Source organism: Schistocerca piceifrons, chromosome 2 (assembly GCF_021461385.2).
Source record: "Schistocerca piceifrons isolate TAMUIC-IGC-003096 chromosome 2, iqSchPice1.1, whole genome shotgun sequence".
NCBI lineage: Eukaryota > Metazoa > Arthropoda > Insecta > Orthoptera > Acrididae > Schistocerca > Schistocerca piceifrons.
Window position 1 is genome coordinate 642,126,500 of NC_060139.1, and position 27,972 is coordinate 642,154,471.

Below are 27,972 nucleotides of genomic sequence, written 5' to 3' on the forward strand. Positions count from 1 at the left end.
AATCTTGCGCCCAGTGACTACCATCTATTCCTGCACTTGAAGAAACACCTGGGCGGTCAGCGTCCTCAAGATGATGGTGAAGTCAAAACAGTGGTGATGCAGTGGTTAACAAGTCAGGCGGCAGACTTCTATAAGGAGGGTATTCAAAAACTGGTAAAACGTTATGACAAGTGCCTCAATATTGATGGAAATTATGTAGAAAAATGGATTAAGGTACAGGCTTTCATGTAAAAATAAAATTATTGAGATATCTTAGCACATCTTTTTTTTATTTTAAAACAGTACTTACTTAAAAAACACGCATCCTACGTTAGCCAAACACAGGGTGTCATCCCATTTGTTAAATTTGGCTATATGCTCAAATACCTTCACCCATTTGTATGGATCTTGGCCATCGTCACCAGAGAACCCAGAAGGATATCTCGTGTCGTGGCACACAGTTTCTATCATCGGAACGTCTTCTTCTGTCTCCGATAGACTGCACTCTGTTGAATATTGCTCGAACTCGGGTTTCTTGCCACGTAAATGGTGGCTCTGTAGTGGTCTGATGGGAGCTACTGTGTCATCGATAATGTGTGCTATCACAAGTTCCAGTACCCGGTGCCTCCACCAGAATAATGTCATGTAAGAGAAGGTGTAATTAGATGAAACGAAGATTTATTCAGCACTTGTTCATACAAGAGCATGGGGCGAACTGCCTCCGGCCAGAACACACATAAAATATATACAGTTACAGAACATTCCAGTACAATGATTATTGACATTTTAGGATTCTTCTAGAATGTGTTCGAACCGACTGTAGAAATTAAAAATTTACAGTTCAGGTGAGTTTTGAACTCATGACCCCCCCCCCCCATGCAACAGTCTAGTATCATAACCACTACACCACGGTGACTGTGCTGCTCACCTTCTTCTGCCACAATATTTATTCAGAAATAATAGATTTCAAATGTGCAGTACCTTATTATGATAAGTGTTGTTAGGGTCCTTTATACACCTCTTTGTCATACACCAGTATGAAGATGTTAAAGCCTTGTTTGTTCAGTTCCATTTCGAGAATGCAAAGTAATCAATCAGAGTATGCTTCTTGTAACAGCATTATATAAAAACAGATATTTTGTGAACCTAAAGTACAGCCTTTATATCATTAATGCATTATGAAAATTTGTTCACTGGAAATGCACAAAAGCTCCAAGGTCAAACTGTGAAGTCAGTTTTTGACCATAGCACACAGCGCACTTGAACACCTCCTTCTGTGCATGCAGGCATTATTCCTGTCTAGCATGCATGTGCCAATTTATGTCAGTTTAGAACTGCTGCCTTTTTCCACCTGCCATTCATGCTCGCTAAATCTTTGTTCCACCTCTTTTGTTGCAAGTGGCAGCTGTGCTAAACGTGTTTCATTTGTCGGGCTTCATCGTATAGCACCCACCTTATCCTGTCATATCCTATCAAAACTGAAGCATCTGTGAAACTGATCATTTCTTGTCAGAATTTACGGGCTTGATCTCAAACCTGTACAGTTAGTACAATTGAATGGCCACTGTCAAAATGTGCCAAAGATCGTATACCCACCCACTATTGGAACATGTCTGGGTGCACAGATTATTCAATTTCAATGGCTGCTTCACAACTGTAGCTTGTGGATAATCATCCCCTGCCCCCCCAAACAACTACTTCTCTAAATTATGTACTTGGTACTTGGCCTTGAACACATCCTTCTATCTGTACTCTTGTTGACCTCAATTTCCTCTAACCCCGTGCTTCACATCCATTTCCGCCTGTCAAACTTCACTTGTGGCACACCCTTTTCCCTGCAGTCTCCACTTCCTCTGTTCTGTCTTCCCTCTCGCTGCTTCTTCCCCATCCACTCTTTGGTGAAAACTGCAGTTACTATAACAAGCACTCTGGAATAAGGGATGCATTTCAATGGGTGACAGTTGAAGAGGGTCAGAATGATCAGTCTGAGCCACAAGAAGTAACTTTACAGGAGAGCAAAATAAATATTTGGAAAATCTATAAACTGAAATAGACTTTTGGTGTAGACTTATGACATTCTTAGGTTTTTTGAGTAAATTGTGAGAAATAACTAACAAAAATTATTAATGTAAAAATAAATCACTTTGACTTTCTGCTGTTTTATGCATATTATTCTTCTGTATAAGTTCCATAACATCTTGCAACTCCTTCTTGCTGAAAGGAAAAGATTTCTTCTGTATTTAACAGGTGATGAATTCAGGTCTACTTTCGTAATTTCTGCTGCTGGCCTTCACTTTTTTTGTTTCACTTAGATCTTGAGACTGATGCAGTGAACTGCTTCAGGGACTTAGTATGAATCCTTTAGCTGAGTATTTATATTGTAGGATATTTTCTGTACTCAGCCTATTATACAGTTGTGCGCGCATTTGTTTACACCACTGAACTTTCTAGGGCAGGTTTAGCAAATACCTGTTAGATGTGCTGTAATTGCATTTGTTTCACAATTATGATTTCCTGAGATTTTTTCTTTTTATGTCAACATTTTTTTTGTATAAAAAAAAGGGTGTGTGTGTGTGTGTGTGTGTGTGTGTGTGTGTGTGTGTGTGTGTGTGGGCGTGCGCGCGCGCGCGCGCGCGCGCGCTACAGAGAACTGTAACTTGATTTCACATGCATATAATTTTTGTAAAACAAGGAATTATTTTTAATGAAATATCTACAAACCATTCTAGTTAAAATTATGTAATGCCATTAAATTGAGTGGTTTATGATGTATTCCTGCTTGTAAACTTACATTTCAAATGCAATCAGCAATTGATATCTCCTATTTTTTCCTTCCTTTTTCTGTTTACTTGATATTATTTCATAAAACAATGAAAATCTTTTTGTTAACTTGACTATATATATCTGCAGTAAGTGTCAAATTGGCAGTCTCAAATAAACATAACTTCTGGTTACTGGTTATGTAAGAAGCTTTGATCATTTGCCCCACAAAATGATACTGTAATTCCGTGGCAGATTATTTAAATTTTGCAGTTTGGTCATGAATGTCACATGTGTGCCAGCTGACAGGAAGAGTTGTGCAGTATCATCTCAAAATAACTTTTTATAAATTGACCAAATGTAAATCAGAACACTTTACTATTATATATTATTCTGTTATTCCTAGTTTTTTAGAAATAATAAACATGTAGTAGGGTCATTCCTTGTAATGTCTTGGCGCGGGGTGGGGGGGAGAAAAGATTACCATTTCAGAATTTGGTACATTGGCACTGTGTGTCTTAATAGTAAAACTGCCAAATGACATTGTCCTAACTCTAACCCTTTTGGGGTTCATGTTTTAAAACTGGTAATTTGATGGATACGTTCATGTTTTAAAACTGGTAATTTGATACACCAATTTTCCTATTTTCAGAGTCCCACTACTCAATAATTAGTAATCCTTGTTTGCACCTAGTATGTAGGCTTTTAAGCTGATATAATGTATAAAAAGTAGGATACCTCATTCAGATTTTTAATGAAAAATGCTGAAACACTTTTTACGTGCTGTGCTTTAAATGTGATGATTCTTTTAAAATTAGTAGAGGCCGCATCTTGTGTTCTGTAACTCTTCACTTCTAGTATTAGGTATAAATAACAATGAAAAGAATTTAGTGCCACACTGAGTAATTATTACCTCTGCCTTTAGATGAGTCCATTGCAAAAAGAGTCAAATAGTGGGGGGGGGGGGGGGGGGGTGGTACATAGATTGTTGAATCTCAACTTGATTTTTTGCTGAAATGTTAGTTACATAGGCCTATGTGGTAGCAGTCTTAGATGCAAAGTAGAATATCCTAACTTTACTCATTAACAAAAATAAAATTAAAATTCTACAGACATGTGCCATTCGACCATTCAACACCGTAAGGCATTGGTAAATAAGTGTTACGTATTCCTTGAAACGGTGTTCATAAAATATTTGTGGTTGGCCAGAAGATCAGAACTGTAAGCAGGTGAGAACTTAAAAGGGTTACCATTCATTTTCCTCAATGGATTTGTTGTATTTCACTGCTGTTTGTCTTTTCAGTTGCACAAATGAGTTGATATATTATTATTCTGTCACTGTAAATTAAAATGATACTTCAGTAAAACATAAGAAAAGATGCAAACAGTAATAAGACATTAATAACTTTTTAAATATATATCAGTATGTATAAATATAAAAATTCTGCAAAGAACAGTTTCATAAAAAAAATTCAAATACAAAAAAGAATTTATTTTTAAAAACACTTGCACTTTGCATATAACTTTCTCGTTCTCCTTGACATCTTGATGCATATACAAAACAAGTTCGCTTAAAAGTGGTAGATGATATTTTTCATGGTGCTTATTGACAAGCTTATACAATCGTGCACTGTGTCTTTGTAATGATGGGTCATCCACCTTACATATAACGTTGGAGAAGGGGACCCAAACAGCATAATTCCAACTGAGCCAAGAAAGGAATTGTGATTCAGCAGTAGGTATTCAGTTAACCTCAACATCTTTAAATTCATGTGATGCTTGTAAATGTCTTGTGTGCCAGTTTTCATTGTATTTGAAAGCTACATACTGTGCAGCTTACAGCACAAAGTGTCTTCATTAGCTTTCATAGCAACAGTACTCCCATTTGCATCTGTTAGGAGACTGTAAATGCACTTTGCGATCGTTGTTTCTGGAACGGTCTTCACTGTACTGTACCTGTGTTCTAAGAAACTTTCACACAATTTGATCTGTGAAGAAACTAAGAAAATTAATGCCCTGCGATTGTGTGGAGTATCCATGTGAACAGTGCAACAATTTTTCTGATGTAATGGAGCTCCTTACTCAGAAATGTGGAAATCAACTCTTAATGAACAGGTTAAAGTTTTCACTTGCTCTGTCCTCATGGAGCATTGTCAGAGTATATTTACTTTTATCGCAAAGTACATAAAGTTGACAATAAGTGCCATGAATAAAATCATCTCTGTCATTTAAGTGAACTTGTTTTGTTTTTGCATCAAGAGGCAAAAAAATAAACAGTTTTAAGGGAGGTGGAAGAGTTTTAAAAATAAAATTTCCTTCTTTTTGAATTTTTAATGGAACTTTTTGTTGAATTTTTATGCCAGGATATGTTGGTGTATATGTAACAACATTTTTAATGTTTCTTGTTTGCATCTTCTATGTTTCACTGAAGTATCTTTTTAATTTACAGTAACAGAATGATATATCACCTCATTTGTACACCCAAGCTCCCTCTTGTAATTCTTTAAACTGAAACGACAATTAACAGTGAAATAAAACATATCATTGAGAAAAATGAATGGTAGCTGTTTTCAGCTCTCGCCTATTTACAGTTCTAACTTACCGGTCAACCACAAATATTTTAGGAACAATTTGTCACGGAGGACACAAGATTTTTTTTTTACCAATTCCCTGTCTGCTGGATGTAGATGGCATTTGTCATTTTCATTTTAATCTTTGCCAATGAATCAAGTTAAGATATTCTTCTTTGCACTGAAGATTGCTACCACATAGGTAAAGATTTCAGGAAAAAATCACGTTGAGAATCAGCTGTCTAAATAAGGCCTTTGATAAATTTCAAATTTGACATTTTTTGCGATGGGATTGTTTGAGAGAAGGTAATAACTACAAATTGCAACGCCAAATTCTTTTCATTGTTATTTATACTTCGTATTGTGACTAAATAGTTACAGTGAACATAATGAGTTTCCCACGGTTTCCATGTGCAATGTTATGACTTTTTAAAAATCACCTATTTAAAGTACAGCATAGAAAAGTGCTTTCTCACCATTTTTCATTAAAAAAAATTGAGATGTGTCCTACTTTTTATATACATTATAGCAACTTAGTGGCCTGTGTACTAGGTGCACTGCAGGTCAACTTATTACTGAACAGTAGGTTCTGAAAATAGATAAATTGGTGCCTGACTGATTGGGTACACACCCTGGAGTGTGCAGACCTGAGTTTATGAAAAATTGTTAGTTAGGACAGTGCTGTTCAGTAGTTTTACAAAGACATGTAGGTAGAATCCATTTACCGAGTATCACTAAATTCTGAAATGGCCACCTTAAGATCCATCAAAATACGTGATTTTTTACACAGAATGACCCAATTGAGGGCATAGGTTGCATGTCATGACAATGGACACTTTTATAGAGTATGCTTGTTTCTTGTGAAGTAGACTTTTGAAATACTCCTGTGACAACAGTAGTGTAGACAGGCTTTATTTTTGATTGACTGTGAATTACTTGTATTTCAGAGCACACATGCGGTCCATGCGTCAGATGAATGACATGATGAATTCAATGTTCTCGAATCCATTCGGAATGTTGGGAGGTATGGGTTTTCCAGCTCTAGAAGGCCCACGTTCTCAGAACTCTCCTGCAAGCAGGGGGTGTCAAGATTTGATGCCATTTGGATTTCCAAACATGAACAGCATATTCCAGAATTTTGTAAGTGTGTTTAAGATCTTATGTTGAATTCTCTCTCTCTCTCTCTCTCTCTCACTCACTCACTCACTCACTCACACACACACACACACACACACACACACACACACACACACAGTTGCTTTTACATCAAATTTGCCATGTTTCATTTGGTTACCAAGAAAATGTGAACATGCACAACTACTTTTTAGGTTAGAGCTACAGCTGTAAGCTGCTTCTCCGTATATCTTTCTGCAATATTTACACCCTTGTGGTAATTGTGAAATGCCCTGTGCACACAAGGTTAATAGAACTGTGCCGCTGCTAACCTTCATTATAATTCAGTTACCATGTTCATGAGCAGCACAACTTCCAGAAGATGGTGAATTTTGGAAACTGTTTTTTCGCCATTGTGTTCACGTGTAAGACCTGAAGTGGTTGATACTGGAATGTTTGTATGTCCAACCAGAAGCATTATTTGGAACCTATTTACAAAATTACTTTGGGAGCCCCATATAAACAGAGTGAGAGACATCTTCAAACATTTCTGTAATGTTGTGATGATACCTTTTTTTATGTGCTGGTACTATTTAGCAGGAATCAAATCAAGATTATATGAGCAGTAATGAAACTGTTCTCATTTGAGTTTCATGTTGCAGCACATTGAACTGTGAGATAAAAAAACTTACACCCTCTTACGCATTTCCTATTACAAATGTGAAAGACGATCCTTTTTAGACTTTTCGGACATCACAAAAAATGAGCACTTATCAAATAGACTTCTCATAACCTAATCAGTTACCATATCTTACGTAACTGTTCATGGGAACATTATGTATACCGGCTAATAAGGCCTTAATTGCAAATTGCAGATTTCTGCAGTTGTCTCAGTGGCAGGTGCAGGCAAATTACGGTGTAGATCTACTGCTATCTCTTAGCATCACCACACTAAATAAAAATTTTCATAGAAACGGCTCATATTTTGCATAGGATTCGTGCTGGCTCTAGTTTCATATTTGTGTACAGTATGTTACTTTTTCTTCTCTTCTGTCGTCAGTATGAAAACTGAAATTACTTTACAACTTGTAGTGTGTTTGCAGCAGTGTCTAAGAAGTAAGATTCATGATGAGATATTGAAAAGTGACAAGACCATATTGTAGAGATGAATAAGGTAAAGACCAACTTATTCTTGTAGGTAATCCTGAAACTTTAGGTCAGAGGCTGGGGCTAGGTACAATATTAGTCACCAACCCTGTAAAATGTTTTTAAAATTTAATTTACTCAAAGGAAGGAAGAAATTACATACAGGTTTGACCAGCATTTTTCCATGTTGCTTACATTTAATAAAAGGCAGTTGGCTTCTGATATGTTTTAAACATTTATCCTAAAGACGTAGCATGAATTGTTTTGGGCTCAGATAAACTACATTCAGGCAGTTTCCTTAATGTGCTGAGGTGTTATTACAATTGTTTGATGGTGGTATAATGACAGAAGTTCCATGCTTGTGAACAACATATTTGTCTAATGAATGCTGTCTTTTACTTATCAGGGTGAAGTGATAACTTGCAGTTATGTGGACTCACTTAGTCCCATGACTTCGTAAAGACCACACTGGGGCTAAAGTACTAATGAAAATTGAGCGTAGAAAATGTCTTTTTGGACAGGTGCGATATCTTGCAGTTAATAATGTTAACCTTGTTGATAGAGAGGAGGAGAAGGGATTGATTGTGATGGTGGAAAAGACTACAGAATGTGCAGTCAACATGTTAAAAGTTAAATTAGAGCAAGAGCGTGGTTTGCAAATTACAGGAGGGAGGGTACAAAGGCGAACAGAGTGGAATTGAAGTTTCTATGCCACAGAAGGAGAAGAAAGATGTTCGCAACAAGAATTCCATTAACAATATGGATAAATGGATTATCAGGCAGCAATGTATCAGACACTTGTGCATACAGCCACCTGCAAAGCAAGTGACTGCCATCTCCAAATGATGAAAATTCCCCCTAGGTGCAGGCACCCACTGGCTGTTAACAAATCTGTAGCAGATTGCTACAAAACAGCAGCTAAGAGGTTTCTGCTCAATTTTTAAACTGCTGATTATTTGTATGAAGTCATTTTGTGTAGAGTGATGAAAAAAGTTTGTTCTGCCCATGATGTGTTTCCTTTATATAAGGAGAATCATATTTTATCCTCCTGACAAAATATTTTCTGAATTGACCAAACAACTAATTAGCAACAATCGTATTCTCCTTCATAGTACGCTAATTTGTAAATGATGATACCAAATTTCTCTTTTTGACACGCACTCTATCATTATTTGCTAGTGACAAAAGTTTGAAAAGTTAAACAAAGATTAAAATGATGTAGCACAGGTTCAGAAATAGAATAAATTCAGTTGAATAAAACTAGTGATAGAGATCACTTAAATAGAGAGTTAGAAACAAAAATTTCAGAGCTCCTGAGGATTTACATTATGCTGGCAGCCTTCACAACATTATTCATTTTAAGGCTCTAGGGCACCATGCAAAATTATTTTTTGTCAATTATTCAGTCTCTTTACCAGTTACAAATATTTCTTGCCAATGAAAGTGTCTAAAATATTTGCTTACACTGATGTTCAACCATTGATCACTTTGCAATTTTTTCCTGTAACATGCATGATCTGATGGGAGTATCAAAACAGCCTTGTATAGATAAGATCTTTAAATCTCTTCTTGAACCATCTGCTCTCTTAATTTTAAAAAATAAAATAAAATGAATGCACTCATAATCTCCCATCAGAGTTGACTGAATCTGAACAACAGATTACATAATCAGTTTGTGTTAGACAAGTAATATTTAACTGGATAAGCAAAAATGTATTGTCCTAGCATGTAAACATGACAGTGAACATCACATTTGAATTTTAAAATTGCAAGTAAATGTAGATAGATGCGTGGTGTGTCAGTTCTCTACGTGTAACAGTACTGGAATGTATGCAACTACTACTTCCCTATGTTTTTCTTGGGTGTGAACAGGGCACTGCTGCAATTGCTGAGGCAGTTACCACTTCGCCTTGCTGAGTAATGCACTGTCATTGCTGTTGTGAACTCTGTTCGAGCAAAATGGTCATGTTGGTACATCATAGACTGTTCTATGTATACATGAAAAGAGCGAGATCACAGCAAAATTATATTGCCAATATAATACCTTACGGAATATAAAATAAACAAAACACGCGTCAGTGTATGTAAACAGGTTAACTTAATATTGCTAAATGATATACCTAAGAAGTAAATACGGTGCTGGAAATTAATTTGTGAAATTCAATTATGACAGAAGAAAACTACGTAGTTAAGTGGTTGATTGGCCAACGAACAAGATTAAAAAGTGTTGGTCTTTCAGATAAGCTTCTTCAGATTTTGCGAACACTCAGGTGCCCGCATACCCAACTTTTCCTGCAAAGTATCACTTATTTCACCTCTGACAATAACTTATGTTAAAAGTGGCAAGTTGCAGTGTTGTTGAGAGTCCACTGCAAACTGTAGGTTCCATAATTGATGGGGCAAGAGCACATTAAACTATAGTTTACATAAGTCAGTCAGTTTAAAGGTTGGAGGAAAGCAAGCACACATTATACTCACATTAAAATTGCTTCCTGATTGACATTTTTTCAGTCAGGTGGTAGGGGTTAGCCACCACCTAGTCATAGTTCTTTCTTGTGGGCCACATGCTGCTGTGTTGCCTGTTCTGGAGGTACGTACAGCATCTTGTGATGTGTAACTGGCTGCACACTGACAGCCCCCCCACCCAGATCCTGTCATTGCAATCTGATGGTCACAAAGTATAATTTTAATTAGAGTATAACTCGTGTATGACTGTATGTAGTACAGCACTATATCATTCAAACCAACTATTGGATTGAGGACAGTGTTAGTTTATGGCAAATAAAGCTCCCATCATTGCATTAAGGATGAACTTCACATCTCGTTTGTTGTCCCTTCCTCATGATGATACACACCTAAAGTACTGCATCATTTCCACACTCGTAGAATAGTTAACACTGCAAGGGGCCCATTTGAGAAGATTGTATGTCTGATAACATTTGTTTTAGTTACGTAGAATGTGATAGTACTGTTAAATTAACACCATTAAATGTATGCATGTTTCTGCAGACCTGTAATAGGTATCTGCTTCAAATGGAAGCAATGGAGACGCTTTGTGATAGGTATGAGACATGCTCAGGGAATCAATATAGGTCTATATTTTACTAACTATTCTTCTCAATATTCAGACGGCATACCAGTCAGACCAAATATATCATCATATACCCTGTTGTTGCTTCAATGAAGTAGTTGTATTTCTGATAAGTGTGAAATGTGAAAACTTGATGGCAACAGAATCACAAATGCAATATCGTTGAGGCTTGCAAGCACCAAACTCTTTTGAGTTTTTGGTTGGCTACCATGGGGCCCCAGCCCTCAGGGACTCAGCATTTGTTGGCTGAGTATGGGCTTGGTGACCCCGGGGTTCCCGAGCTGGTGACTGGTAAGTGCCGCCAGTTCTCTGCAACTGTAAGCTCTGGGCATGCTTCAGTGGCCACGATGCAGCCCGGACTGTGAGGATGGAATAAACCTGTATAAAAAACCCTCAATCTCAAGGTGTGCTGTACACTGATGAGATGTATGGCTGTTGATGTGGAACAGTCCTTAGTGGGCAACCTCTGGGGAACCTGCCGCACCTCAGTTGTACTAGACTTACTCAGGCACGCAGGGCTCTGTGAGTGGACCCTTATTTCCCTAGCTGCTCGTGGGACCGAAATGGACCCTCCGAAATTCTCTTTACCCCTCTCAGTGGAAAGGGTGGGCCGCTGGAAGGTACTAACAGTCCAACAAGAGGACTCGTGTAGCCAGTCGTCCTGATACAATCAGTTGTAACAGAGTGCATGCTGCTTCACAGAATGTGTTTCTTATTGTTAAAAGAAAAGAGGGGAGTTTTGACAAAGTTTTGCCATTTTACATACAGAAAGGCTTAGAAGGCATTGCTGGCACCTTAAAATCTTTTAAGCACTTGCGAAATTGAACCCTGTTGGTTGCAACATCTAGCTTCCAACAAGTCAAGAATCTTCGGAAAGCATAATGCCTTGGGGAGTTCGTGCTAGAAACTGAATTGCACAACACCTTGAACTTACAACAAAGGTGATGTGACTTGAAGGGATCTGGTTGACATTCCCCAAGAAGAACTGAAAGTTTCATGGTCCCAGACAGACATTGTCGACGTACAACACGTTATGAAACGGGTGGATGGTGCTCTCGTGAAGTCATTTGTTTATCCTTACTTTTAACAGCACCAAATTACCAGAGCATTTGAAGGTGGGTTTCCTACGTTTAAGTGTACGGCCTTATTACCTCAATCCAATGCTGTGTTTTAAATGCCAGCACTTTGTGCACAGTACTCTCAGCTGTAGAGGGAAAGCCACTTATGGGAAATGTGGTAAAGCTGCCCATGAGGGAGTTAGTAGCTGCTCTTCTCCAAAGTGTGTCAACTGCTCTGGCGATCGCCCTGTGTGTGTCCTAACTACTGCCAATGCAAGCAAGGATCCTGTGTTTCATTGCTACTGTGCAACTCTAGAGGGAAAAGTTGGACTTCAGGTTCAACAGTTCTGAGGCCTACAACTCCCCTTTCTCCATGTGGGGGCTCGAATCTGCACTGGCTGAGACTGCTGGCACTGCACCCAGTAATTACCACATCTGGTACTGCATGCTTAGACATTTTCCAGCGGCATCCCATGAAATCATCCTTGAATTTTTAATCTAATATGGCAGACAGGCAACTTCCCCAATTCATGGGGGGAGGCAATTCTGATCACTTCACTCAAACCAGGAAAGGACCGCACGTATCCAAGTAGTTATGAGAGTATCGCTTTGACGAGCTGTATAGGAAAGATCCTGGATTGGATGGTTAACCATCGTCTGGTCTGGCTGTTGGAGACCAGACACGCACGTCCTTAGCCGCTCTGTGTGGATTTTGAAAATTTCAGTCCACAGTTGACAACCTGACCCTCTTAGAGGTAGCTATTCAGCAGGCTTTCCTCCATAAACATCTCTGTATTGGCACTTTCTTCAATATAAATAAGGCTTACGATACTATCTGGAGACACTATATACTAGTGCAACTGCACAAGTGGGGTCTATGTGGCAATCTCCCCATTTTCATTCAGTCTTTCCCGTCACAGCGTTTTTTCAGACCTGAGTTGGTGACACACTGTCTGATTTGAGCAGGAGAACGATGTCCCAAAGGGCAGTGTTTTAAGTGCTACCCTCTTTGCCATAGTCATAAACAGTATAACATCTACAGTAAGGAGTCCAGTACAGTGCTCCTTATTTGTGGATGATTTTGCTCTTTGCTGTTTTCTGTTCCTCCCCCAGTGTTGCATCAGTGAGCCGTCAGTTTCAACATATGATGTGGCAGTTAGGAGTGGGCTGCAAAAACTTCTCTCTCTGCCTGCATTGCATATGGGGGACACTATCCTACATTTTAGAGATACAGTGCAGTTTCTGGGACTCATTTTTGACTCCAGATTGTCATGGTTGCCACGCCTGCGAGACCTTGAAAGCCAGAACCCTGAAGGCACTGAACGTCCTCAAGTACCTCAGCCACAGGTCATGAGCAGACAGGGTACGTCTCCTCCAGTTTTATTGCGCTTTTGTGCGTTCGCAGCTGGACTATGGGTGCATGGTGTATGGGTCAGTGCAGCCCTCTTATTTGTGGATCCTTCACGCTGTCCACCATACGGGGATTCAACTGGCCATGGGTGCTTATCGGACCAGTCCTATATCCAGTCTCTGTGCTGAGGTGGGGGAACTGCCATTTACCATCTGGCAGCAGCTCTTTCTGGCGTGCCAGGCTTGTAAGTTTCTTGCAGCTCCAAGCACACCTGGTCAACATGTTCTTGCTCATCCTCCTCTGGACAGTCTTTTTTTTCCCACCGTCCCTGAGCCACAATGCCGCTTGGGATCTGTGTGCAATGTGTGCTGGAGTACTTCAGTGTGGAGCACATACAGCCCCAAATCCATGGTTTTAACTGCCTGCCACCCTGGTTACTGGAGAGGCCCAGGCCCAGAGTGATTTTAAATTTGGTGCAGTACAAGAGATTGCACTCCTGCCATCATTTCTAATGCAACATTTTCTGCTATTTTATCTGAGCACCAAACTATGTAGCTGTTTTTGTGGATGGGTCGAAACAGGGGGATTCTGTTAGTTGCTCTGTTGTTTTTCGGGATCGTGTCCTCAAGGTCAGACTGCCTCAAGCGTTTACTGTCTTTTATGTAGAATTGTCGGTGATCTTGCGGGCACTGGAGCAGATGAGACGTTCTTCCCATCCTAAATTTGTCTGTTCTGATTCACTCATTGCAATGTTTGTATCCTGCAGGTAAAATAGTCCAATCCCTCCTCCAACTAAAATGACTGGGGAAGGAGGTGGCTTTCTGCTCGGTTCCAGGGCACGTCGGCATTGCTGGGAACGAAAGAGCAGATCTCGCAACCAAGGAGGCATGTCTCGGTCTGCAAGTGTTTCAGTGTGCCATCCCCCTGCACGCACTTGCCTCTGAGTTCAGGAGTAATGCGTCAGTGGGAGGATGGGTGACCAGAAATGACTGACAATAAGCTCCTTTGAGTCAAGTCCACAATGTGTGTGTGTGGTGTACTTCCTTCCAGCCCCGTAGACGGGACGACGTTCTCCTGTCAACTGAATTTTTTTTATTCATCGTAACCGTATGGCAAAGGACACTTAATCTTTAGTTCAGAAACTCCGTCGTGTCTACAGCATATTTTGTAGACCTTTCTCAGAGTGGAAGTCCTTGTTTTTAGCTTTCCTCCCATCTATTGGGCTTAATGTGTAGTGGCTATTAACTCCTTTTTTGTCTTAGTATTTGAAGGTTCTGACATGGGCACATATGACCTTAGTTGTTTTTGCGCCCTAAAACAAAACAAACGAAACTGACATGCCAGGTCTATTTGTTTAGTCGTGGATGGAAAGCAGAGGAGATTAGTAGCATGACACTTTCATGCCAAAATGCTAGTGAAAAAGTGTTGTTTCTCCACGAATTGCTTTGGTCCTAGTAATCTACATCAAATGTTACAGTAAGGTTATGGTATTCTGCTTGAGAAACTAGTACTTTATATTACCAGACAAATTTTAGCTAGGCAGTATGCAGTTTCGCTTGCAGAAAGCTGCCAGTGAGGCATGGTTAACTGTATACTGAGAATAGTTAGCTAAGTCTGAGATGCTAATTTGTTTGTTTGAAAAATTAAACATTTCAGCAATTGGTCCTAACTGAAAGGTGTTTGAGTAATGTTTGTAATGACTATGAAGTTGCATTTTATTACAGTGTGTTTATAAGAAGGCCCCTCTCTGACTGACACTCAGGGCTGTAAGGAAGAATGCCTTGCCCTGTATATAAACAGAAATGGTGCAGATGGAACTAGCATTGATTCTGTTTTGCAGTGCTTGTGTTATTATCTGTGTTTCTACACAAGCAGAAGTGACATAACTTTCCTAAATTCCAGTGTCATAGTAAAGAGAGAGAGCTCTGTGATAAACTGTAGGTGACTCTTTTCTCATTTAATCACAGAAACATGACACAGCATAGAAAACTCTTAATGATATATTACTAGTTAACATTGGCAGCAGTCTGAAGAAAGAAAGAAAAATACTACCTGCCAGCATCACCAGATTAGTTTAAACTGCTGAACTGCTAGCAGCCACCAATGTGAAGTGTCTTCTTAGTGTGTACCTTTCTTGTACAGTGAAATTGTTGGGGTCATCTATTTTTAAATGCCTGAAATATTCTTAAATTGTAAAATATTTTCAAATTTGATGAACGGCTGCCTTGTTGCCAATGTACAACAAAATTCATTGTCACCGTCGTCCATTTGCATGTTAGAGATATACTCAGAACATTATTTACACAGTGTCTCATTTTAGTAATCTTAAGGTTTGTTTGTTTGCAGCTGTTTTTAATAAACTGTGATCTTGTGTTCCTTTTTGCCAGCTGTCATTGAAGAGAGAGACTGTAAAATGTTTCAAAATATGTTTACAATTTGTAAATGGTGGTCAGTAGAATGTATAATTCCCTCCAAAGATGGGAAACTGTTAGTGTTTGTGGCTTAGTTTCACTGTAGACAGTGTCAGTCGCGTTGGAAAAGTTGAACATAAAAATGTGGCATGTGAATGCATCTCATTGAGTCTCTACAGTTTGACTGAATATTTACTAGGTTGCCACAAATTCTGGAAATTGGGGAATTTCAAATGTCAGGGAAATTGGGGAAATATCAGTGAAAAAACTGAAAAAAATTCCCTTTTTCTCAGTGGATGAAATATGTTTACTGATGTGCATAGCCACTGGCTTGGCGCAGCTGAGTTCATGCGCCACTTCCCTACTCCATCATTCTTACTGCTTCTCCCCTTTCTACAATTCCCCTCAGCTGTCAATCAGTGCTGCCACCTCTTCTTGTCGCTAGCCTGACAGTGGCCGATGAGAGGCAGGGAGGTGTGAGGAGTGGTTTGTTTGGATCTGATTCTCAGAGACTGTTGACACAACGGCCGGAAACAGTGGTCACATGTGCATGAGTTGTCTGAGTGATCGTGTGTGTGCGGTTGCGCTTTTGTTTTCTGACAAAGGCTGTGGACAAAAATTTAGTTGTGAGAGTGTGATTGTCCTTTATATGTGTCTGTCTGTGGCTCAGGGATCATATTTACCATGAGTTGCTATCTGTCCTCATTAGTATTGATTCTCAGAGTATTGGTGCAAGTTATCTGTTGCTTGGATTGATCACTGCGGCTTCATTTCAGCAACATAGTGTCTGTGACACATGACTAGTTGGCCACATAAATGAACTTCCAAGATGGGCCAAAACTGCAGGCCATTTCTGTGGGGTATCTCTAATGGATTGGGCCTGCCTATCTGAAGCTCATCATTTCTCATTAATATGCAGGCCCCTGCCTGTCGGATCTGGCCTGCGCGCCAGGTCTGTTTGTGTATGACATAATGCGAAGGATTTTCGCATAGTTTATCCATGGAACCATGACTTGGTGGGAAGAATGTAAGGAATTGCGACTGTCTCACTGCAAGTACATTGTACAGTGCAGCATTTTAGAGACATTTAATATACTCTAGTACATTTTGGCACTTCATAAGTAGTTTATATATCAGAAAGTATAGACGGTAAGAAGAAAAAATTGTAGCAGTCGCTGGCAGTTCGTACACTATATATTCTTGTATTTCTTGAAAGAAGAAAATATGCAGTACCTGTGAAATAATAGATGTACACAATGGGTAATAACAAACATAGAACAACCAACATTTTATTGGCAGTCACCTATAGTGTTGGTTTACACGGTTGTTCCCAATCGTCTTTCAAGGGGCCTACTTTTTTCTGAGATTATTTCTGCAATCAGTGAAGGTATTTTAAATCTATAGACTCCAACGAAATGCGAATTTTTGTCACCAACGTGTTTAGTTCTATTGAAATAAAATAACATCTTTGGTCTTCATGAAACACACACATCATCAGGCTTGCTCTCTCCATCTAAAAGCAGTTATTACAAAAGATGTTATGTTACTACTTCAGATTTTCACTCACTCGTTTAGAAGTACAGAAGTCCTTACAATCTTTTTTGTCCAATTATGTCTTTATTTATCCTTGAAATGTCAAAATTTGTTAGGGAAAAAATGCCAAAACTTGTCTGGAAATAAGGGAATTTCACTTTGGGAAACTTAAGACAACCCTAGTGCAGCACTTGGCTTAAAATAGACTTCAGCCACTGTGAATGTTGATGTTTTGTTTAGTATATAAGGTCAATTCCAGGTTGTAGAGTGGATGTCTTTAGTGTGGAAGTAACCAGTATCATTTGTGTAGCCATTACACAGCACCTGCAGTTCAGTTTTGGGAAAGTGGGAACATACCACAAATGATGGTTGTGTTCCTACATGATTGTCATTTTCATCACACTTTTTGCAATACTGTTTATAAAAATGAGTATTACAAAGACAAGTGTTAATCAGTTCATTTGTTTTCTTGCATGAAGTATTTAATAGCCCATTTTTTTGTCTGATGTTATACCTAGAAACATGTCGCAATATTAAAATAGTTTGTGAGCAAGGTAATAAAATAGTGTCATTGGTAGTGGTGTACCTAAACCTGTTAACAAGTTTTAAAATTGATTAGTGGTCAAATAATGGCCATCTTGACCATAATTTGTTACAGAATCTGTATTGTGCTGCATCACTAAATACGTTAAGAAGGCAGGTTACTGGGAACAGTCTTGAAAGTTGATTCACATTACTGTGGTGTCTGTAATTTCTTTTAACAATGGCCATTTTGTTAAAAATACACATTTACCCTTCTTCTGTAATTAGGATATGAAAATAATTTTTCTTATTGCCAACTTGAATTATATTCAGCCTGTTTCTTTAAGTGTACTAATATTACCATAATTACACACACACACACACACACACACACACACACACACACCTCTATATGTGAGAGTTCAGCTTAATGAATTATGAATTCTGTTTAAATAGGAGCACATGGCCAACAATCCAAACTGTCATTCATTCAGCAGCAGTACAGTCATGACAATGAGCAGTGGACCAGATGGAAAGCCGCAGGTATTTACTGCCTTGATAACAACTACTTGTTCTTATGCCAATTGTAATTTTTTACTTGCAACATGGGAATTCAGTTTATTTTACAACTAAATGAACTATATTTAAGGAATGTGACATACACTAATGTACAGGAAGTTTACATTATATTTCTGCAACATCTGGAGGTAAAAATTTTAGAAACTTGTCCAGACAAATTTTCTTTAAAGCAACAGATAAAATGGATTTGTCTTGAAAATCATATAGCAGCAGTAAAAATTGTATTTCTGAGGCTTTTGTAGTGTGAATTGATAAAATTCTAAATTACCAATCAGGTTGACACTCCATTCTTTGGCATAGTATTTACATGGTCTTGATCAGGTGATGTGACTGATTATCCTGGACATGATTACTGTGTTGACCCAAAAATGAATGGCCACCATCCGGTCTCCAAACATACCAATCACTAGCAGTGTTGTCATTATAACCGCACAGCCCCTCCCCTACTACTTGACATCTGTGTCACCAAATATGCTTACAACCTTAACAGAATCTCTATATGCAGTATCCTGTTCTGCTAATCCAGTAAAAAAATTCCTCCATCACCAACAAAACCATTACTTATGTGAACTACTCTGTTGAATATTCCTTAACCACATGAGGCTTGAAGGGCAGAACTTCCCTATTATAGTGCCATGAAATAAGGGATATTGTACCATCTGCACTGCCCCCCCCCCCCCCTCCCCCAACCCTGCCAACCGCAATTGCCGCCCCAGGGTTGTCCTTCCAGTTAAGACACGCTCATTTTGTCTCTCATCACAGATGCCTACATGAACAACTGATTGTAAACAGTTTTGTGTGTAAGGTCACTAGCTCATGTATATAAGTGAGGAATGAGTGGTTGTGTTCCTCATTTTGTCTATTTGATATTGTTCAAGGCTGAACTTCTGAACAAATCAGCACTGCAGCCACGAAAGCTAGAATGTCCTGGATCACCAAACAGCCTATAGTCTCAGATTTGTCAAAATCACAACTTAGATAACAGAGCAAGGTGGCAACTGGATAAATGTTCAGGGCGGCCAGGATTTAAAACTGTCTGGTTATTAAGGTTTACTTGGTTTGTTTCAGGTAAATACCAGAATCTCTTCTCTCCTTTCCCCACAAAAAAAGGGGCTGACAATTGCTTCTACATCCATCTTGTCAACCAGGTAATAAACTGTTACTCACATGAGGGGCCACTGCCAAACTGTGGCAAACCCCAAACTTGACCATCCAGTTGCCGAACATGGGCACCACAGCACAAATGACTCCATCAGCTGTGTCACTATATGAGCCGTTATGCATATGCCATTCCAGCACTAGTTTCTCTGAACTACACAGGTGAGAATTCTCTTTACAGCATATCCCGCACTCAAGCAGTTATACTGTCCTAAAACTCTACTAACCTTTTTCCCACGGTCTCCATTTACCATTTCCCTTCTCTCTCTTTGGTCCCCACCAGTCCTTCCCTGTCCAGCTCATTCACTGCCTTCTCCTTCCACCCTCATTTTCCAATCCTCTTCATTTCTCTCTTCCCTTCATCTCCTGCTTCGTATCCACCTCCATGTATTTCTTATCCCCACCTCCATCCCTCAGTAATGGATAACTGTCCTGTCAGTCTCACTGTGTGTGTGTGTGTGTGTGTGTGTGTGTGTGTGTGTGTGTGTGTGTGTGTTGAGGGTCTTGGATATAAATTTGTGTACTTCTGCTAGAGCTGCTAAGAGCTCAAAAGTTATTGCTAATACTGTGTTCTGTTGAGTGTTTGTGTGCCCCACATCAGTCGGCTGTAGGTCAGTAGTTGCCTTTCCTGTACTTTATTTACAGATATTAAATCTTGCTCTTTTTTTTTCCCTTTCGTGTACTTCGTAGTTTTATATGACTGCCTCCTCACCCCCCCCCCCCCCCCCTTCCTCCCCCGTCACTCAGCGGAGTCAAAATTCTTTTGTATGTGTTGGCTATCACGGGACCCCATTATTCGCAGCGTTACTTCTTTACTGTCTTGCAAGCTTATAGTTTCAGTATACCTTTGCCCCACTGCCTCTCCATTGGTTGGTTTTCTTGATGCAGAACCTCCTTAGACCTGGTTTATGATTGGGACTAGTTTCCACTTCCGGCATTCTCTACATCATTTCATTAAATAAAAACATTGTCCCCATTGTTGGGTTCAACCTGCCACTAATTTTCAAAATGCTCCAGAAGTGCAGATCGTGCAGGGAAGGTCGGCCAATGTGGTGTATGCTCCACTTACGTGCCTCTTCATCTCTTCACACTCCCCTTTAATAAGGTAATATACCCAAAACTGTTAATGCTTTAGCTGAAAATTCCTCATGTGTGTCAAGGAGTATGTGCTCTTTGTGACTTGGACACATGGACACTCAGCAATGGATTATTGGTCTGCTGAGGCTGGGTGGCACCCATGAGGAGAGTCGCAATTTGGAGTGGGCTGTACCATGGTAGATTAGTCCCACATGAAGCGGATGAAGTTATCTCCTGCTGGTAGCCCTATGGCCCCAGCAATCTCTATGAAAGGACAGTCGTCTTCTAATGCAGAGATGTGACCCTAAAATGTTCCTTTCCTTGGCTACTCTGTTTAAGGAACGTAGGGCCAAGTGGAAAGCAAAAAAGTACTCCCCCACCCCAGTACTTCCTTTGCACAAGGAGTGATGGGGATTCCTTCTAGGCCACAAAGCCCTTATTCTTTGTGGAGAATCTTTCTTTTAAAATTGGGAAAGCAGCTGCCATCTCCATAATGAAGACCGGGTCCTTTTTTATCAAAACGGCACCCCCTGCCCAGTCAGGGGCACCACTCGCTTGTAACAAGACAGGTGACATACTGGTGACAGTCACTACGTGTAAGTCTTAATATGGTTCAGGGCATCATTTCCACAGAGATCTGCTCTTACAATCTGATGAGCTGTGCCTCAAATTGGAGCAATGTCATGTACATAATGGGTCAGAAGACAATACAGTCACTACCAGTGTCTTCATCTTGGCGTTTGAGGGCGATTCACTGCCTGAAAAGATTAATGTGATGGTATAATGATTCAGTGTGAAACTGTGTGCGCCCCCCTCTCCCTCAAAGTGCCTGAAATTTGCGCATATGTTTTTGCGTTGCAGTGCTAGCCCCCACCTATAGAGATTGTGGATCAGCACTGCATGCAAATGCTCCTTCTACACCTCACTCCATCTGTGTCAGCTGTGGAAAGCATCATTCTCTCTGCTCACCAAATAGCAGCATTTTCAGGAGTGCGATTACAAGACTTTGGCCAAATTTACTTATCAAGAGGTCAAAAAGTAATATGAAAGGTTGCACCCAGTGTGTACAATGTAACATACATGCTACAGCTACGACAACGTTGCCCCCTTTGGCAATTGTGCTCTCGCCCAATTTCACCTTCTACAGTGGGCCCTCGGGCTGCTCAACCATCCCTGCCTCCACCCCCCCACTCTCCCCAAGGGTTGGGTTTTCCCCTTTTGCTGCTTCCTCCACACCTACTTCGGGATAGGTGGCTTGCTGATTAACAGGGACAACGGTTCCCATCTCCCAGCTGGAGGCCCCCAGGGGGCCCATGGTACTCTCGTGAGTTCATGCGTGGATCGGACGGTACCCCAAGCTATTGCAGCCAAGTCTTCTTTCCCAGGCTGTTTTTCCTTCACCCTGCCCTCCCTCCCTATCCTCGTTCCTTCCCGGTTGTCACCTCCTTCACCTGTCTCAGAGTTCTGATTTATGTTGACCTGGCTATCCAACTGGTTTCCTGTATTGGTTGCAGTTTTGTTCCTTTTGCCTGTTTTTTTCATCCTTTTTGGTGTTTAGGTCCCCACTTAAGGTTTGACCTCCACTTCAAAATTTCCTCTTTTTAGTGTGAGCCATATGAGGAAGAAATCCCTTCCTAGCATCTATGGTGTGTATTCCTCTCCCTCCCCCTCCCCTTCCTTCCCCTCACCCATCCCTACTGTAGCCACCTTCCACTCTGCTAGATCACCAGCACTTGTAGCCAGTCTGTGTGATAGGGCTGTTATGTACCCATATGACTGAGCCCCCTGACAACACAGGGATCACTCCACTGATACCGGAGTTGTTCGCTCCCCATATATGCCAAGGAGTGGTTGTTTATCTTCATGGAGCATTGGAACTCCCGGCAACGGCTGCCGTGCCAGAGAGCCCTTGCTGTGGCTGGGTGGCGCCTATGGGAAAGAGCCCCTGGTCGGAGTAGGTGGTATCAGTGTGGATTCTTGGCGCATGAAGCATATCAAGATGCAAAAATCTGGCCTTTATCAAACGGCTGTCACTTAGAATGGTGAAGGATCACTGAATGCTGCTTCGTATGACCCGGCAACCTTCCTTTCCCTGGCTACACATTGGGAGGACGGCAGGCTCGCTGTCTTGTGCTGAAACCTTTTCACTGTTACTTCGTCTGTACTAAGATGGATGGGGACACATTCACTGCCACAAAGCCATTGTTTTTCATAAAAAATGTTAAGGACAAGTTTGGTGAAGTGGAGTCTTAGTAAGATGCAGTCGGGCTCCCTGTTGATCAAAGCTACTTCTGCCACCCGATCTGTAGCTCTTCGTGCCTGTGATTGTCTTGGCAACATCCCGGTGTCTATATCACTCCACACCAATCTCTGAGTGTGATCCAGGGAATTACTTTTCATAGGGACCTCATCCTGCAAACTGTTGAGGAACTCCAGGCTAATCTGGCGCAGCATTGCATTTATTTTATTAGACATATGCTGAAGGGTCGTGAAGACAACACTGCACCGATACTGGCACCTTCATTCTGGCTTTCAAGGGGGATACCCACCCAGAGAAGGTCAAGCTTATGCGCTACAGATGTGACGTGAAACAGTACATCCCTCCACCTATGCAGTGCTTTCAGTGCTTGCTTTTTGGGCATATGTCTTCCCACTGTACGGCAGACCCTTTGTGTGATGACTGTTGCCACCCAGTCAATGAGGGAAGCCCCTGTGTTCCACCACCTGTGTGTCTGTTGTGCTGACCACCACTCCCCTCACTCACTGGATTGCCCAGCTTACAAGAAAGAAACCTCCACCTCAGAAAGAGGAGGAGGAGAAACATAAATCCCAAGACAAGGTGCCCTCGGAGGTGCCATCTACCCCACTGATACCGCATTTATGGATGTCAACCCATCCTTGTCGGTGACGAATACTGACCAAATGACCTGACTTCTTCCTCAGCTTCTTTATGTCTACCTTGGACTCTTGCCACATGATCATCCAGTGGAATTGCAACAGATACTATTGTCACCTACTGGAAATGCAACGTCTTGTCTCCTCCTATTGTGTGTTCTGTCTTTTTCTTCAAGAAACACACATCCATGACAACTACTCTCCAGCATTTCGCGGTTATCGGGCATTCTGTTGAAACTGTGCTCACCCCCAGGTAATATCTGGTTGGGTATGCACTTTGGTTCGCTCCGATGTCATTAGTGACTGCAACCCCCTACGTACCAATATGGAAGTAATAGTAGTTAGTACACGTGACTCTGGCAATCACCATTTGGAATGTCTACCTTCCTCCAGGTAGGCCACTTGGTTACGTTGCACTGTTTACTTTTATCCAACAACTCCCGGCCCCATTTCTCCTCCTTGGGACTTCCCCAACCATCCACTGTGGGGGAGTGTCACTTCAATGTGTAGGAGGTATCCTTGACCAACTTATCATGGACCTCGATTTCTCTCCTCAAAGATGGTTCTCCTACCCACTTCAGTACCGCTCATGGCACTTTCTCTGCTATCTATCTCACTGTCTCCTCCCCTGCCCTCATGGCTTCCCTACACTGGTCATCCCATGATGACATTTGTGACAGTGACCACTTTCCGGTGATTCTATCATTCCTCTGCTGCAGCCAGACTGATGGACCCCCACGTTGGGCATCTCGCAGGGCCAGTTGGTCTTTATACACTTCTGTTGTGAACTTGGAAACCTCCCTCTCGAATTCCATTAATGAAGTCATGCAAGGCATTTCTACCATTATTCTTCATGCTGCTGGTACTGCTGTCCCTCTATCCACAGGTCCCCCTCGTCATCAACCTGTGCCGTGGTAGACCAAGGAAATCAGTCGCTGTCCAGGATCGTTGACGGGTATGTCAGATTTAAGCCACGCCCTTTACTGACCAACCTCATCGCTTTTAAATGTCTCTGTGTTAAGGCTCGTTACCTTATTACGTGGAGTAAAAAGGAATGCTGGGAACACTTAAGTTTCCTTCCTGGGGACGTATGCCTCTTCATCACAAGTCTGGTCCAAGCTCCATAGCCTTCTGGCCGCCAGAGATAGTTGACTGTCCAGGGTCTAAACTTTAAAGGAGCTCTGTGCACTGATCCATTGGGCCTTGCAACATACTTTGCGATGGTGTCAGTCATCCCCATCCTACCCTACTACCTTTCTCCAGCAGAAATGCAGAGTTGAACAGCCCCCCCTCAATTTCATCCCATATCCCACATCACATTGAGTCCTATAATGCACCTTTCACTGAATGGGAATTGGTGCAGGCTCTTAGCTCTTCACAAGACACAGCCCCAGGCCCAGATTCCATCCAAAACCAGATGCGTTTCTGTCAAAATGGCAAGACGTATAGTTACCCTGTCCTCCAGCCCAGGAAAAACTAGACTCTAGATAGCTACCGCTGAACTAGCCTGATGAAGGTACTTTGTAAACTGCTCAAAAGGATGGTCAGTGTCAGTTATGCTGGGTACTTGTCCCTCTCTCACTGTGGCTTATGGGCAGAGCAATCTCCAACTGACCATTTACTCTGATTGTAATCGGTCATCCGACAGGCTTTTATTCACATCAGCACCTTGTTGATCTACATAAGGTGTATGACGTGGCTTGGTGCCATCAGATTTTAGTTACCCTCCATGAGTGAGGCTTCCGTGGTCCTCTTCAGATTTTTATCTGCGAGTTACCATCTCACCAGCTCTTCGGGTTAGAGTTGGCACTTCACTCAGTGTCCCTCAAATTCAGGAGCGTGGTATCCCACAGGGTTCTGTGCTAAGTGTCACACTCTTCCTCATTGCCATGAATGAGCTTGTGACCTCTGTTGGGCCTCTGTTTACCCCGACATTGTACCTTGACGATTTTTGCATCTGGTGCAGCTCCCACTCGATAGCGTCTGCTGAGCGCCATTTCCAAGGCACCACCTGAAGGGCCTATGTCTTAGTTTCCTCCCTCCAACACACAGGTTATGCATTTTTGCCGTCGACACACAGTACACACCGATCCAGAACTTTATTTAGGCAACCAGCCCTTTGATGTTGTAGCCCGGTCCCGTTTCTTGGGCCTTGTTTTTGAACAAGCTGACATGGCTGCCCCACATTCGCCACCTAAAGGCAACATGTATGCGGAGTCTTAATGCTCTCCACCTCCTGGCCCACACATCTTGGGGTGCACACCATTCCACTCTTCTCCATCTTTACCTTGCTCTGGTCTTGTCCAGACTAGATTATGGTAGTCAGGTTTATGGCTGAGCAGCTCCTTTCACTTTGAAACTTCTTGACCCTGTCAATCGTTGTGGGGTGCATCTAGGTATTGGTGCCTTTTGCTGCACTAGTCCTGTTGATAGTCTCCTCAAGGAAGTGGGGGTTCCCCCACTACATATCCGATGGAGACAACTCCTTGTTTCTTACACAATCACCATTTGCCAGTTCCCTGACTGTCCTGTGTACCGTGTGCTCTTCGCCAATGAGGGAAGTCTCCCTCCTAACACCCGCCCATGGGTGGGATTGTCAGTTGGCATGTGTCTCACATCCCTCTGTCGGGATCTCCATCTCCCCTCACTGGACTGCACCCTGTGTTTTCCCTCCAATACCCCCCCCCCCTCCTCCCTCCCTGTATGGTGCCTAGACCACAGATAGGACCGATCTGTTCCAGGGTCCTAAGGTCTCTCACTCCTATGGTTTACCAGCATCTTGTATGTAACATTCTTTGCAGAGTTCCAGGGTGTCACCATCTTTTACACTGATAGTTCTAAGACAATCGATAAGGTGGGATATGCTTTCATGTTTTCTACTGGCTTCTAACACAATTTATTGCCGGGATCATGTAGTGTGTTCACAGCACAACTTCTAGTACTCACAGGTCTCCCCCCCCCTTTTTTTTGCTTCTCAGGGCTCTCTCCACAGTGTTTTAATTTGTTCAGACTCCATGAGCAGCCTGCAGGCTATCGACCGATGCTACTCTCATCACCCTTCAGTCTCTGCTATTGATGACCTTCTCTCTGCCCTTGCGCATGTGGTCTGTTCAGTTGTCTTTCTCTGGGTCCCAACTGATGTTGGCCTCCCAGGGAGTGAACTGGCTGACTGTTTGGCTAGAAAAGCAGATACTTACCCCATTTTCCTTCATGATTCCAGCTGCGGATATGCGGGTCTACCTCAAATCTCTCTCTGCCCAAAATTGGAATGCCGTCTGGAGCATTACTGATCATAGTAATAAACTCTACACAATCAAGGAGTCTACTGCAGTCTGGCACTCTTCATACCGCTCCTCTCAGGAGTAGTTAACTGTTTTATGCCGTTTATGTGTTGGCTACAGCCAGCTCACCCATTGTTTCCTCCTACATAACAACCCACCCCCACAATGTGGTTGTGGAAACAGACTGACGATATGTCACATACTGGACTATCCCCTTCTTTTGGCAATTTGTGTTAAGTATAGTCCTGATTACTTAAATGTAATATTAGCAGACAATCCACAGATGGTTGAACTGGTCCTCTGTTTCCTCAGTGGAAGTGGTTTTTATTTCCAGATATAAGGTTCTAGTGTTGGGGCAGGGACAGATTGGTTGTGGTTGGGAGTTCTTTTACAGTCTTCTTGGACTGTGCCCCATGACCACCCTGTTTTTTCCAGTTTTTAGATTTGATCTCACCCTCTATGCCTTTACTGTGTGTGTTTAATGATTCCCCTGATGGAATCCGTCCATTTTCAGCAGACCCTTTTTCTTCTGTAACTCACTTTGTAATAGCAGGACTGATGACCTCTCCATTTGGTCCCACAGACCCTCTCTAATAATGAATCAATTCCAGCTGGAGATAAATCCCCTTCCTCTGACTTCTTGCCAGTAGTAATCCCTTGGGACAATTTTTACAAAGTTCTCTTCAAGTAACTCGCCAATAGCCTGGACAAACTGGCTACCAGTAAATAGACTCTACAGATCAGTATACCGGAAACAGGCCACTGATCAGTATTACACCATGAAGTTTTAGGAATCTGGCATATGAAATGGATTACTCTGACTTTACCAGCTATGGGTGAAAAACAGTAGGAATCTGTGGACATCCTCCATGCAGGACTATTGCAAAACTCTGCCACCCTTTGCCAGCTCTGCATCAGTTGTACCTGGCTGGCTGACGGTCATCTCGTCCCTCATGACGACCCACCCCACTGTCATTATGGTTCCCGTTTGACTGTGGTTAACATTTTGCTGAACTGTCCCAAGCTAGCTGCCCTGCAGTGGACTCTTTAATCTCAGTGACTTGCTACCCCCGGTGTTAGTGTTACATTTTTTTTTTTCATGAAGGGGTCTGTTACCAATCTCTTCAAGGGAGAGCCACTTAACCTTATCAGCCCATTGAAGGGTTGTTTGAACACACTGTTGCCTCTTCTGCTCAGAGGGGGCTGCAACTGTGTGGGCTTGATTGTCCAACCCAGTTCTCACAGTACCTGCTCTTGCACTCTTCCTCCCCCCTCTTGTGTGGTCTGTTAGACTTGTGCATACTTTGTCTCTCTGTACTTCTTCATTGTCCATGTTGCTAATCTTTCCTATACAATTTCTTAGTGGAGTGCCTCCAGTAAATGCTGGATGCTGGGGGATGTATGTCTCCTCATTGCAATCTGCTCTCGGGGGGCTTTGGGCTGCTCCC

At 41.7% G+C, this 27,972-nt stretch overlaps 1 protein-coding gene across 3 annotated transcripts in view; it reads left to right on the forward strand.

Annotated features, from left to right (window-relative positions):
• LOC124775014 (myeloid leukemia factor) overlaps positions 1–27,972 on the forward strand; it is a 129,233-nt gene that overhangs the window by 18,731 nt on the left and 82,530 nt on the right. For all 3 annotated transcript variants that reach the window (XM_047249773.1, XM_047249774.1, XM_047249775.1), the window contains exons 2-3: positions 6,257–6,449; positions 17,991–18,077. In XM_047249773.1, the coding sequence (XP_047105729.1) occupies positions 6,257–6,449; positions 17,991–18,077 (280 nt within the window). The remainder of the gene's footprint in view (positions 1–6,256; positions 6,450–17,990; positions 18,078–27,972) is intronic.